The sequence below is a fragment of the Alosa pseudoharengus genome, unplaced genomic scaffold, assembly GCF_046254945.1.
Source record: "Alosa pseudoharengus isolate Yale_2024_CS ecotype anadromous, Long Island Sound unplaced genomic scaffold, YU_APseudo_1.1 YU_APseudo_1.1_scf_4, whole genome shotgun sequence".
NCBI classification, from domain to species: Eukaryota; Metazoa; Chordata; class Actinopteri; order Clupeiformes; family Clupeidae; genus Alosa; species Alosa pseudoharengus.
Genome location: NW_027468774.1, coordinates 35,949,343 through 35,964,463, shown reverse-complemented (window position 1 = coordinate 35,964,463; position 15,121 = coordinate 35,949,343). Strand labels below are relative to the sequence as shown.

The window sequence follows — 15,121 nt, the reverse complement described above, 5'->3', positions numbered from 1 at the left end:
GTAAAAAGAGACGGACAGACAATGGACTCTTAGCACAGTTTATTTCACAAGTATACTGATAGCTAACTGTTAGCTAGCATTAAACTGGAATTAACTTTGTCACTGATGATGCTGGATAGATTGCACAATTTGGATGGATTAGATTATTGAACAGCAGCTCAACCGTTCTCAAGCAGGCACACATACAGCAGGTCAAATGTAAATTGTTTCAATCTGACAATGAATCCTAATGTTGTGCCACTAGGGAATGTGTTTTTACTTATGTGCCTTATTTGTTGGCCTGTGCAATGGAGGCAAACAATATGTTTTTTTTTTCACAAACCACAGTTGTTATGAAGCTGACTGTGATACAAGCATTCTTCAGTCTTGATGAATTGCAATATTTAATACTGATGGAGTTCATGGGCTCTGTCCGCCCTTGGACGGTCCACACTGTTCCCAAAATTCTATGATACCGCGCTAGCATTAAGTAACCTATATGCACAACACGTTATCATACCAAAGCTTTGAACCAATGAAAAATGCAATGCTGTTCCACAGCTTGGCCTAAGGTTTGAAATTAAAGAAACAAGGACTTAATCTAAATTTGCATCTAACATACCATAACTAATGCCATAATACATTGCAACTGGTATTCTTAGCAGCTAGTGCTGCACCTTCAAAATCATTCACACAAGTTATTGCTAAGGCAAAGATCCCACATACAGACTATTACCTGCTGTGGACAAGGCAAAAAAGCCAACCATAGCCTTAGCAGTATTTCAAGCCACACATTCTACCTGTCTATGCAACTGCCTGGCAGGACTACTGAATGATTATCTAATTAAGTACTTAACTAATGTATGGCAGTATCTTACTTTATTGTGCTGGGGCCCATTTTTAACTGCATACCAGTATATATTTGCATTCAAGTGACCTCTGAATCTAATTAGTAGGTATAAAACGACCAACAATGCAAAGTTAGTTTCATTAACCTTATATGAGGTATCATTATGGCATAGAGTCAGGGGTTTAACCAATAGACCAACCATTGGTCAATAAATGTTATCAAATGACAACGTAAGGAATACAGACATTGCTTCAATTAATTAAGAAGGTAACTGACTTAACTGAGTTGTGGTAAATGGACGCTTGACTCACACCCAAGAGTGGGAGCCTTGGAGTGACTGCAAGTGCAATCCTGCAGCTCGGCAGGGAGGGATGAGGCGTTCATCTACTTATTGCAGATGAAAGATGATACGACCTGTCTAAAAATTATTCTTAACTTGTGCATCAAATTGATATAGGGTTGCAAGTAACATAACACCATCAAACTCCATCCCATGGCCTCTTCAATAGCCAGTTCACAAACCAAAATCATACTTGTGTTGTGTATATTTACATTACAGCAAATTTCAACTCATCACTTTGTCCGTTGTCATTCTCAGTAATGATGTTTTATACCCATTCACTTGCCACTTCTGACAACAATCCATTATCCACCCAAGATTGTTTTTTTTTTTTTGTTGGTTTGTTTAACCGTATACAACACTGATTTGTGGCAAGAGTACAATGAGCGTCCTCCATGTGGACACTGGGAGATAATAGTAGAGTGGTAGGGCAGAACAGCACACTCAATGATGCAAGTTCACAGGACGGACCTCGGGGAACTAAAGGACTTAGAGAAGAGCAAGAGATGATTTGGAGGAGAGGAAGTCATCCATAAAGGGGTGTGGGGGGGGATTTCATCTCAACTGAGCTGCCAGCCCCTACTCTTCCTGCCCTTCTGCAATCTTCATTGAAAAACTCTTCTCCCAATTTCCTGCAGCATTCCTACTTGGTATAGATGGGATCACATTAGGTACCAGGCTGCCAATCCGGCCAAAGCAGCAACCCAGGCCGCCAGTAGGACCTGGCCAGTGGGATGTCGGAGGACGGACATGGCCATCTGACAGGCGTACGCTGACCCACCACTGGCCGCTGAGGAAAAAATAAACAGATCAGATTCACAACTTCAGTTCACCACAATGCATTCAAACACCCAGTATAGAATCTGTACTATTTCTACTAATGCCAAACCTGTCCACCACCTCCCTACTATGGCCACGTCACTGGCAGAAGAATTTAAAATTGTAGAAAACACACAAGATGCTATTATTTACTTCATTTATCATTTAATGCCATATATCATTTGTTTGTTCTTTCAAGGCTACCATGACATCTCTACTGTGACAACAGACATCAAGCAAATCATCATTTGTTACATTATCAATAGACTAGTGTTGCACGGTGTATCGATACTAGAAAGATATCACGATGCCTTCATGTAAAAAACGATACGATTTCCGACATTTTTAGAATCGATACTTTATTAAAATAATAACGTTCTATGTCTGTGTGGACTGCTCCTACTCTCCATGCTCCTTGCACGCATCTAAGCAAGTGGGCGTGTCAAGCAGGCAGCGCTGAGTGAGTGAGTGTGCAGCCAACGTCAACATAGTTCTTTGCCGACAGTCCTAGGCTTGCAACGTCAACATAGTTCTTTGCCGACAGTCCTAGGCTTGTGGATAAAAAAAAAGGTGAAGTGAATTCTGGAACTCTTTCGGATACATCGCGGAGCCTATCAGGTAGCCTACACAGAGGCCCGTTTCAGAGCCCGTCTACGGAGAGCCTGGCCACTCCGTATTAAGTCCCATTGTACCGAATTTTGGTTGCAGTTCCACCAGAGTTCCACTGGGGGCGATCGCCATGAGTGCAGAATGAATGGGAGTCAATGGAGCTAGTCTCTTTCTCTTTCTCTTTCACCTGATTGTCGTTGACAAATTTCAGATTTGATTGTAGTTTGTATAACTTCAACATGGGTTATAGGTCAAAAGTTGAATGAACGAGTACTTATGTCCTTTTGATTTCTTACAGGTTGGGTCGTTGTTGCCCATAACACGCTAGCATTGTGCTAATGAATGACTTGACACGTTTGAAAGGCTTTTTAGAACAATTAAGTGACTTTAGAAAATATAATACTCAACCAAGTGTATTTTCTTTGCCTCCCCTTTCAAATACAATATTCAAATTACTTGAAAAAAAATTATATCCCGAGAAAAGTGGATTTTGAGGGGTACAGCTCCATAGACCTCCATGCATTCTGCACTCGTGGACGAGCGCCCTCATGTGGAACCACAGACGGAACTGCAACCAGTTCAGAAACCGGAAGTTTTCCGAGAGTGGCAGTTCTCCCCTTATTAGACATTCTCTGCCCGTTTGTAAAATATGTCATTCAAAAGCAGTAGGCTACACATAGAATTTGGCTAGCACCTCGCAGACATATCCCAACATTTTTAAAGAGTTCAAAGAACGACAGATTAACGAACAGGCTATAGAAAACACCACTACATGATTAGTGCCAAATTCATCTCTTCAGTTTTAGTCTAGCCTAGGGATCGACCAATTATCGGCCTGGCCGATTATTAGGGCCGATATTTAGCATTTTTATAATAATCGGTATCGGTCATTTTTTCCACCGATAAGCCGATATTGAAATGGATAAAAAATGAAATGCGCTATTTTGTCTGTAAAGCGTCTCCCTGCATTTGCTACTCTGTGGTCAAGAGCATTGTCCCGCCCACTACACCGTCTGATTTGTATAGCACGAATGCAGCCAATCAGGATCGAAGACTGAACACAGATAAAGTTTAGGATTTTCACTGAGGCAGGCTGGGCTTCAGCTGTAGCCTACGGAGCTATTTTTTGAAGGCAAGGAAGGTAGCCTACATTGCTGAAGTTGCAGTGAATCACAATCATCTACACTGAAGTTACAAAAAACACCACGTTGTAAGCTATTGTCTCTTTGATCCGGATCAATAAGTAGCCTAAAGCACCCACTTCCTTCATTAAGCGAATTCCCGATTGATGCATGTTACTGATGCTGTTTACTAGTTAGCCCACAAACTCGGGTGCTGCGCGTCGGGAGTTCTCTGCCTCCGCCTCGTTCGTTAATTGTGAATAACGGGACACCTCGGCGGAGGACGGACATAGTACAGACAAGTCCTAAATTATGCGATAGCGAACGTCAAAAAGTCTAATAGCTCCTTTTTGAAACGGACTGTCAGAAAAGACTACATGCACCCAGGGCCAACCGTAATTTAATCTGACCTGAACAAAATCACGTCATGAGCTGGCTATTAACGTGCCTTTTAGGCTCTCAAAAGTGTAGCTTAGCCTTATATCCTACACATAGACACAAATTGCATGCTTAAATAGCCTAAGAACTATTTTAAAACTGTTTTGTTAAACTATTCAACCGTAACACTTGCCATCACGCATGCACCTCTTCCTCTCCCTCTCTCGTGCACTCACACACACGATGGCAAAGCATCCTCTTTGTGACAGGTCCCTTAACAAGCACATAGCCCATTGTGCAGGCCTACTCTATGAAAATAATTGCTATCACTCAGCTCTTGGATTAACATGATACACAGGATTTACACTTGCAAAGTGATGCAAGTTGATAAACAATTGTGTATCAAAAGAAGAAAGAAAAGTTTGCATAATTAAATGATTTTTTATTGAATTTTTGCAGCATATAGCCTTTACTATCTACCCCCCTTTTTGACAACTGACATATCGGTTTTACATATCGGTTATCGGGCCTCCTGTTTTGGTAATAATTGATATCGGTATCGGCCCTGAAAAAAACATATCGGTCGATCCCTAGTCTAGCCTACAAGTAGCCTATGGTTTTCTGGGATAAAGCGAACCTTCCTTCAGTGAATTTCCGTAACTTCCGTATCCATCCAACTTCCGGGCGTCGATTGTCTATGGGAAATAACATGGCGTTTCGATATATCATACCGGTAAAACATCTGTAGGTAGCGAAGTAGAAAAAAATGGTGGGCCGATTGGCCTACACACTTCTGCCATCTAGTTTCCAATGGGTTTTTTGATTGTCGGTGCCGTTAAAGTAGAAATATATCAGTAAGAAGCACTAAGCTAACGCATGCTTCAGACGCCGCGACTCCCCCAGTCAAGGTTGCATAGCAACGGCAATGTTTCATAGTTTGTCTTCACCGAAATGGAGTTCGTGACACCAGAGCCTGTCTACGGAGGTGGCACTAACCCTGCTTGAAATCATCATGTTTGATAGGTTGTTAATACATTCTGAAAACGTTACTGTTCTGATCAAGATCATGCAAAATAAAGCTATCGACTCAATACGATTCAGCCTCTGATTCCTAGTCTGCTTATCATTATCTGTTATAGGGATGTCCCGATCCGATATTTGGATCGGATCGGCCGCCGATATTAGCAAAAAATATGGGATCAGCCTGCACGGGAAAATTCCGATCCGGACTCCCGATCCAGTTTGTTTTCAAAACTCCGGTCCGTGTTTTCCAGTGCACCGATGTAGGTAATCCATTCCAGATTTTTCAACTCCCCCCCCCCCCCCCCCCCAAAGCCGGTCCGCGTTTTTCAGCACACCTAGCGACCAGTCCATCCCACTTGTCTGTGCATGTCCCACTAAGAATTTAAAGTTATCGAGCAAACATTTCATGTCACAGTTGAATTAATATAGCCTAATGTTAACCGCGAGTGTCCGCGAGACCCTCTTACTATTAAGGCTCTTATGCATGTTGCTGCTGACAGCTTTGCCTGTCTAACGAATGTTATCTCCGCGATTTAAGATTGTTTGTGTAATGTGTAGGCACAGCACGCACTTTAATTTCCCTATTTTTACAATCGGCTAGCCTAACAAACGCATTTAATTTCAAAAAGCAACCTGGTCAATCGCTAACAACTAAGTGCACCTAGGCCTACAACTCTACACATCCAAAAGGGTAGAAGCTTCCAGTAGGCTATCATAACTTTTTTTACCGTTTAGTCTGTACATCGGCGCAGCCTACGACGATGTGAATTAGTGACAGCTGTTGTCGCAGTAAACTTAAGCTCCTGTCTCTAAATAGTGTAGGTAGGCCTACTTGCTATGTTGCTTGATTTTCTGTAATAAATGCAGCCTGTAGCCTAGGTTACTTCAGCAAACCCAGACCAGTTGTGGCATCAGTTTCGCTTTTAAAACGCAACAGTGAGAGGCTTTTTAGCGCAGTCTCACTTATCATTGATGAGCACAGGAGCAGGCTGACACCTGAGCATGTTGAAATGATCACCTTTGTGAAGAAGAATCTCCCCATCATGCTCAGACTGCAGCCAGGGCAAACAGTAGAAATTGAAGGGAGTATGGAGATGGAGCAGTAAAGTGTGGAGGAGATAGCAATACTGTAGAAGGCGTGACAGCTAATTGGGTTGTTATAGCCAATTCAGTGTGTGTGTGGTAATTTGACTATTTTCTACTCAGGTTTTGTGTGTGTTGCTTTTATATATAATTTTATATTGTTTACAATATTGTTTACACTGATGGCTTTTTTAAGCCTTGGTTTACACTCTTGAGCAGAGCACTGATGCCAATTCCGTTTGTGTGGTTAATTGACTATTTATTTTCTACTCAGCTTTTCTGTGTGTTTTGCTTTTTTTTATAGTTTACAATATTGTTTGCACTGATGGCTTTTTAAGCCTTGGTTTACACTCTTGTTGTTCAAGAGCAGAGCACTGATGCCAATTCAGTTTGTGTGGTTAATTGACTATTTATTATTTTGTGTTTATTTAACCCTGTTAAGAATAAACAGGTCAGCTTTTCATTACCAACCACTGTGGATTATTCAAACTAACCTAATTAAGTTGGCTAGTTGTTAAGAGTAAAACCCTTTTCAACATGAGTATAACAACAAAATAAGTAAATATCTTTAATCTTTAATACATGCTTGGATCGGCCGGTATCGGTATCGGCCGATGCTAAAAGCTACAATATCGGTATCGGATCGGAAGTGCAAAAAGCTGGATCGGGACATCCCTAATCTGTTATTCATGAAAAAAAAACTCATCTCGTCATGTCTTTAGTGTCTTCGTCGGCAATTTCTTTCTTTTTCAAATATCTCGATAACAGCCAACAAACTCGCACAGTCAAACCAAAGTTAAGTCATGTTGAAAAGAGGCTGAACCTTGCAAACGATTTACATTTATAGACCACTGAAACCACGCATGAATCACACGTGAAAATGACCATCACGTTAGGTTGTGACTGGTTGGCTGTGAGCAAGATCTAACGCCCTCCTCCGCCCGCGTACATCGGAACTAGCTCCCGGTTAGCATTAATAATCGTTTACTACTTAAACGGCACCGACAATCAAAAAATCCAGTGGAAACTAGATGGCAGAAGTGTGTAGGCCAATCGGCCCACCAGCTTTTTCTACTTTGTCACCTACAGAGTTTGACAGGTACGATCTTTCAAAACGCCATGTTATTTCCCATAGACATTTGACGACCGGAAGTTGGATGGATCGGAAGTTACGGAGGCGGGACTTATTCTGGAGAGGTCAATGTTCACGCTAGTACATCACCATAACTTGCAAACGATCTATTTAATATTCGGGCAGTACTACTGGCAATGTTTGTCATATGGCATGGTAGACTGCAATTTGTTCAATAATTATTGCCCAGCTGTAGGATAGGCTACCCGAAATGCGCTAATTAAAGCCCACAGCATATAATACCACTGAAGCGTGTTGAGTTCTAATAATAATAGCAGCTTATTGTTACGAGGTAGCAAATAATGTTATCAAAGAAATATACGTAATGTACACAGATATATTGCAACAGGTAGCCTAATGGTGTAGGCCTATCTGACGAAGACCTGGTTGGAACGTCGTACTTGTACACTGGTCCCCTTTGCAACTGTCAAAGAAATTCCATAAACAAGGGAAGGCCTAGGTAGCCTACAGTAGGCTACATCAGATGGCCTAAAGATTAGGCCCTTCTGCATAGCATTCAGTGATTTGCATGCAGTAATTTCAACACTGACCTAGCCTAACTTTGGCTATTTAAAGGTACTTTATTGCCAAAACACAACACAATGTAAATTAACTATAACAAACAATAAAGGACTTAATCACACACAAATTACTATTTTACTGACTATAAAAAATAATAATTATGTAGGAAGTTTATAAGTTTAGAACCCATAATTGACCTGCACACTACAAAAATGCACCAAATTCAACACAAATGACTCAATACACTTGGAGGAGGTCTGCGTCCTTTCTTTTCCAGATATTTTAGGATTTCGCCGTGGTATTGTTTCAGTATCGAGCATCGAGATATTTATGGCAGGTATCGTATCGAAGTCATAATTTTGGTATCGTGACAACACTACAATAGACAACAAATTCCAACACACTAAATCAGACATAATCAAGTGTCAGAACTGAGTTGGCATTAATAAGCACATCATCATTGGTAAATCCCTTTTCTGCCCCGTAGGCTCTGTAGATTTTAGTAGTGTGACCAACTGTCTTTCAACAGGTTACAGACCAGTTTGTTTAGCTGTCTACGTCCATGCTTACCCATTTTAGCAGCATAGTAGGGGCATTTATTTATGTCTCCATCCATAGCTCCGTGAACGGGCATGCCTGCGTCCATCACCTCATCCTTTAAAGTTTTCCCAATTTCTTCCATCTCCTCAAACACCTATGCACACAAATGTTCGCACAGAGAGAGAGGCACACAGACTTATATTATATATAATACTGAAATTAGACCATCCGAAAAAACTTTACATCTACTTTAGTCAAGTTCACTGTAATCTGATTTTATCTTCTCATGGGATATTTGGCAGGCCATATATGTAACAATGATTTCCAAGCCATTTTTTTACCAACTTTTTCAAACACTAGGCCTATTTCAAGGCAGGGATGCAAACACATGCGGTGAAAAAAAATAGTAACACAACCACTTACACACTAATCAAGTCCACAGTTGCGTGTTAAAACTTCCAGCTGAAGTAGATGTACTGCAGAGGTAAGATAGGTAGGTAGGCCTAGCCTAGTGTGAACTGAGAGAGTTGCCTCCAAATGGAATGAGTGTAGCCTATATTTTCTTAGATGAGTGACAGAAGCACCGGACATTTGACCAGCAGGCCCATATGGGAAACACTGCTCTGGTTCATCTAGTAGCCTGCGGTAGATGACATGAAAAAAGCGAGTCGCAGAAAATCACGCTGTTGCATCCCTGACAGAGCCTCTCAGACCAACACCCTCCGCCCCCCCCCCCCGAAAAAAAACTATAAAACTCTTCGGATCTGCATGATTCACATAAGTCACCCAAACTGTAGTGAATTAAACGAGGGGCCGAGAAGCGAGCTGTTTGCATCCCTGTCAAGGCCACTGTATACACTGTATAAACTGTCTGTTACCTCAATGTTGAAGTGGAAGGCATGAACAGCCTCCTGCACTATCTTCTCCTTGGTAGCAGCATCTAGGTCAAGCTCATTCATCCGGCTACGATACAGCTGTTTGAAGGCCTTGGCACTGTGGATCCCTTCAAAGTGGTAGAACTCCAGCCCTTCCCCTGTGGCTGGCAACTTCAGCGCCCGCTGTGCCACTTTCTTGAGCACCTGCCCACCTGACAGGTCACCCATGTAGCGGGTATATGAGTGGGCTACCAGCAGAACAGGGTCTGACTGGCCCACCTCGTGGATGCGGTCCACATAGTGCTGTGCGGCAGGGGAGCAGCTGACCACGTTCTGCCAGTCTGGACCATAGAAGTACTCCAGATCCCTGGCCAAGGCCTCATGCCGGTGCAGCTCTGTGGGGAAGTAAAGTGGAGCAAACTGGGGATGGTCTTTGTTCTTCTCTATCTCCTCTTCCAGGGCTGTGTAAGTGAAATACAAGGCAACTGCCCCCAGCTGTAAGGAAAACGCATGATCAGACGTCAGGGTTTACCATCAGGAAGAAAGATTGCTGGCGCTTCCGAAACTGCTTCTATTAGTGGCTAGTCAGCTGACCTGTTGTGTAAGAGCATGACAGACACTGACAGCTCTTATTACTCCCTTATACACTATGTAAACAGAGTGTCATAGCAAACATATAACAAAAGAATGGTCATATTACTAGTGAATTGCTTGTTTAAACCTTAACTGATCAACTCATGTCATTATCTGAAAATGTAAAATGTCCCAAACTTAAATTTACTTGATTTATTTTATTTTATTGATCTGATGAAAGGTAATAAGGCAAAGGCGAGTGGGATTTAGCAGACAGGGTAGTCAAGATATATTTAGATTTATAAAGTATTGGTGATCTGAGGCTCACTTCACAGGTGGCCCAAACTGCCACAATGCTTTCAATCATGAATCATGCAAATATTAATGAGCGCAAAGTGGTGCGCAACCTACAACCCCCCCCCCCCCCCTTCCCCTAACAAAGCCTTCTATGAAGTTAGACAGCACTATGAAGCCGGGTCGACACTGTGCTGTTTTTTTTTTTTTTTTTGCATACGATGTGGTAAATCAGACTGTATGTTAAATCGAATCGGAACTGGAATATTCATTGGTACATCTTCTAATTGGTTCTTAGACAGCCTTTGCATAGAGAAATAGGCCAACATGTCTATAGATCACAGGCAGCCAACTCATTTCAGATCAGCTTATGCATCTCTAGAAGGGATTTGAAAGGAATTTCAAGTCAATACAGTGTGGACTGACAACAGATCAAGCGGCCGGTGTCAGTAAGGCAGACCTTAAAGAGCTCTTTGCGGATCCGGCCTCTCAGGAAATCTTTGACAAACTGGTTGTTCTCTGCTTTCTCATGGATATCCTTGGTGCCTGCAGCCAGCAGCTCAGACAGGTCATCTGGCCTGTGGTAGAAAAGGAAAAGTAAGATTATTTGCCCACAATACTGTTTGAAGGAACACACCAACCTTTTATGAAATTAGGTTATTTGCCATGTATCCCAGAGTTACATAAGAGGATACATACTTATCTGTGCCTGCAATAACCCTGTCTGACACTGTTAGCCTAGCTTAGCACAATTCAATGGACGTGGGTTAGACCAGTTAGCCTATATCTAGCCTACTGGGCGTCATTTTGGATCAAATGTTGTAACATGGCACCATCACATCTTATGTTATTTGGTAACTAACTAGGCCTTGCAAATATGTACAATTGTGCAAAAGGATCTTTGTGATTGGAAGGCAGTACCTGACATCGTCCTCCTCCTTCTTGTCATAAGCTACTCCAGTTCCGTTTCCCACCTTCTCAGTCGCCATCTTTCATTCAACCACAGGCTACACTTATTCTGAAAATGTGAACAGGAGATCTTATTCAGTTACACCAGTTTGGGAAATTCATTCAAGGATGCATTCGACATTGTCCAACCCATGATAAATTATCACTTGTACTATTGCACCACTAGCCACAGTATGGGAACTGTGTCAATGTCATGATATGCTCCTTTAATGTTTTTCAGGTAAGAACTAAATATTAAGTTCTTTAGGTCATGACACTCAACATAAGCATAATACATATTTCATGACTGATATTTGAAGCATCCATACGTTGTTTCAATTAGAAATTAATCATTATTCATGCTAACTTGAAAAACACATTTTTTTAGAGTGCACTGGAAGATATTTTCTGTTGTTTCTGCACCATTTCCGCCCCAGAGTAGATGGAGGAAGACTACTGATGTATTACAACAAACATGGAACAGTAAGTTCCCGAGGATAAACAAACCAGGAGGCTGTGAGAATCCCATAGGTTCTCATTGTTCGCATATACACAAACGTTACAGACATACATGAACATACATAATGTCCATTCATCAGGATATAGTTTATTTATATTTGTACAGTTATAATCATATAAACTGTACTCTGCAAGTCTGTATTTACCATAAACCTCCCACAGGGAGTTATCCTCATGAGGTAACTGTAAAGTGAATGTATATGCATTTCCAGGCAAGTTCCAGAGAAAAACTTGAATGCGTTATTGTGGCTTTATAACAACAGCAACATCAAACTCATAAAATAGCCTGAAAAATCACAGAGCATAACAGATTCTGTTTACCTTAAATTCTGTAGAGGTTGTGTTGTGTGGGAGTTATGACCTTCTCCAGGCACGTACTGTTGATGCAAGGAAATGTGAACATGTGACTAGTAGGGATATGAAACAGAAAAACTAGTCCGGCCTATCAGCAACTGGCTAAGAGCATGACAACATAGCACATGACAGAACACTCGCATTATACACTCTTTTAACTTGTCAACAATTCTATGTTTACCACGAGTGTACATGAAATGTTTTGTCAACAAAACAATAGTTTCACCTCACTGGATCTGTCTACCGAGCCACCAAGTTGATTTACGGTTTGGCGAACATGTATTCTCGAACAATTCGCAGCTGTTCAAGTTAAACATTGCCATCACTGCCATATACTGCCTTACTGGCGAAGTGTTAAATATCGTTGCCCTGGTGGTTGTTGGGCTGTTTTCTAATAGCAGGCCTACTAGCTAACCAAGGCTTCAGAGCATTCTTCACAGCTGGGGGGACCTACGCAGACTGCCAGAACTGTTATTGCACTGTTTAAAGATAAAAGTTTGTCCATAATGAGGGTTTAGTAGCTTCAGTTAAGTCTAACTTAATTTCTACAAACGTCATTTGCCGTTGGAAAGCTAATGTTAACGTTTGTCCAGTACAATTTACCTCTGGGACTAACCCCAGTTTAGATGACTAGCTTCTAATGTTTAACGTTAGATTACTTTTTAACGTTAAAATGAGCTCAATCTGAAGTAAGATTAGTCAGAAAGTTAGCTAAACTAACATACCTGTACTGTCCGTAGTTAAGTAACGACAACAGTATCTGTGTACCTAAATAGCAACTCGTTTCAAATGGAACGTCAACAATGTAAACAAACAACAAAGGCACTGCTAACCTTGCAGACTCTGATAGCTGATTCTCTGTAACATGTAGCAAGAGGCGCCTTAGCTAGCTAGCTAGCTGACAGGCTAATGTTTGTTAGTTGCTTCACCAATGTCTTGGGAAAAACTAATGCTCTGCTAACAAGGTTATAACCATGCAATAACAAAGTAGTATCAAAACATCTAACTGCTGATGATCAAACTTTATAATCACAACAAAATCGTTTAAAATATTAGCTAGATATAGTAATGTTATATCATATGACAAGCTGGAAAAAAGAAACAAACCCTTTTGACATTTGCCGCAGTACGAGCAAATAACAACTTGCTAAGAAGCTCCCTTCCGGTCTCTATTTACCGATGGGAGACAGGAACATTTCAAAATAAAAGCTTGCTAGCACAGTTAGCTCACTGATGGAAGGTACCCAGATAGAGTGTGCCAGTGACTTCCGTTTTACTTCCGCTACAAGGGACCTGTCTTTCAAAAAAATATGAACGGGAGTTAATGGAGAGATAACAATTATTATTAATTATTACACTCTATAGCAAGAGGCTGGCGGACCACTGTCGGTCCATTGGGGGCATAGCTGGCGGTCTGCTGGCATTTTGCTCATCGGTTCTCTGGCGGTCCACTGGCGGGTCGCAGACAAATTGCCCAATATTTTGCCACTATTAGTCTAAAATCGTTTTAATTTGTTCAGTTATACAACCCCAAAACAGAAAAAGTTGGGACATTGTGTAAAATGTTAATAAAAACAGAATGTAATAATCTGCAAATCTCTTAAACTCATATTTAGTTGCAACATATCAAATGTTGAAAATGACAAATTTAACTATTTCATGGAAAATATATGTTAATTTTAAATTTGATACCAGCAACATGTTTCAAAAAAAGTTGGGATGGGGGTTAGCCTGGGTGTTCCCATGCTGCCTTGCGCGCGATTTGATTCACAAGGCAGCCTGGAGACCATGGAGCAAATTTTCGCCTGAGATAGGGGACCAATCACAGAACAAGGGGGAAAGCAAGACGATGATGAGCTATGCACAGGCGCATTTGATAGACATCCCAATAAACGGATCTGGGCATTTTTTTCAAATACGAGAAAATTAACATTTGGTTCCCAGACCACGTCTCATTGAGAAGTGGTGGCGCTAGCCAGGCTAGATGGGGGTAACAAAATGCTGGAAAGTTGTGTAGCCTAATGATAAAGAAAACAAAAGGAAGAATGTTTCACAACTAATTAGGGTAGGCTAACTGGCAACACCATTGGGTATGAAAAAGAGCATCCCAGAGAGGCAGGGTCTCTTAGAAGTAAAGATGTAGGGTATTCATCACTCTGTGTAAACCTGTGTGCACAAATGATGAAACAATGTCATTTTAATGCTTCTTAACATGAAATTGTGACGTATTTAGGGAGTTCATCATCTACAGGACATAATATTATTAAAACATTCAGAGAATCCAGAGAAATCTTTGCAAACAGGGGAAATAGCTGAAAAACAAATTGGATGGCCGTGGTCTTTTGGACCTCAGATGGCATTGCATCAACACCAGACCTGTCTCCAGACCTAACATTGTATGGGCTCAGGTCAGGAAAACCTCTGATAACCATTGTCTATGTGCCCAGTTTGATACTCAATTCAAAAACTGCAGGCAAAATTGTAACAGCTAAAATTGTATTGAGACATGATACAGAAAATACCACCCTCTTATCTGGGCCTGAGCTTGTTTAAAATGGACTGAGGTAATGTGGAAAAAGGTCCTGTGGTTAGACCAATCAAAGTTTGCCATTCTTTTTGGAAATGATGGACTCTGGGCTAAAGCCTATCCAATTATCCAATCTTTCCAACTTGTTTTAGTGCTCAGGTCGAAACCCAACATCTATGACGGTGTGAAGGAGCATTAATGCCTACAGCATGGGCATCTTGCACATTTGGCAAAGCACAATCAATTCTGAATGATGTATACAGGTTTTGAGCAACATATACTGCCATCCAGGCAATGTCTTTTTCAGGGACGACCTTGAATATTTCAGGAAAACAATGCCAAAATTAATTCTACACATATTTAAATAGTATTTCTCCATAGAGGAAGAGTCCAGGTGCTAAGATGGCCTGTCTGCAGTCCAGATTTGTCAAATTAGGTGCATAATGGAATGAAAAGCATTACTAAGAATTAGGGGTGTGAATCTCTCATGTTAAAGATGATACGATTCACATCTAGATACATGGGCACGATTCGATACAAGAAAAGATACATGTTCATAAAAAACGATTCAGTACGATTCGATGCGATGCAATTCGATGCAGTTGAAGAATGGAAAGCATTCTGAAAGATTTTTT

At 41.2% G+C, this 15,121-nt stretch overlaps 1 protein-coding gene across 2 annotated transcripts; it reads right to left on the bottom strand.

The window, feature by feature from the left end:
• Positions 1-24: 24 nt before the first annotated feature.
• On the bottom strand, positions 25-13,147 carry hmox2b (heme oxygenase 2b). Of its 2 annotated transcripts, none has more exons than XM_076266069.1 (7): positions 13,067-13,147; positions 11,927-11,982; positions 11,060-11,156; positions 10,599-10,716; positions 9,275-9,766; positions 8,427-8,550; positions 25-1,959 (listed from the first exon to the last, which is right to left on the bottom strand). In XM_076266069.1, exons 3-7 carry the CDS (start codon positions 11,125-11,127, stop codon positions 1,832-1,834), a joined length of 930 nt encoding a protein of 309 aa, XP_076122184.1. In that variant the 5' UTR covers positions 11,128-11,156; positions 11,927-11,982; positions 13,067-13,147; the 3' UTR covers positions 25-1,831. The 2 variants fall into 2 exon arrangements, with proteins under 2 accessions (XP_076122184.1, XP_076122185.1); XM_076266070.1 differs by lacking the exon at positions 13,067-13,147 and adding an exon at positions 12,793-13,040.
• Positions 13,148-15,121: the final 1,974 nt, after the last annotated feature.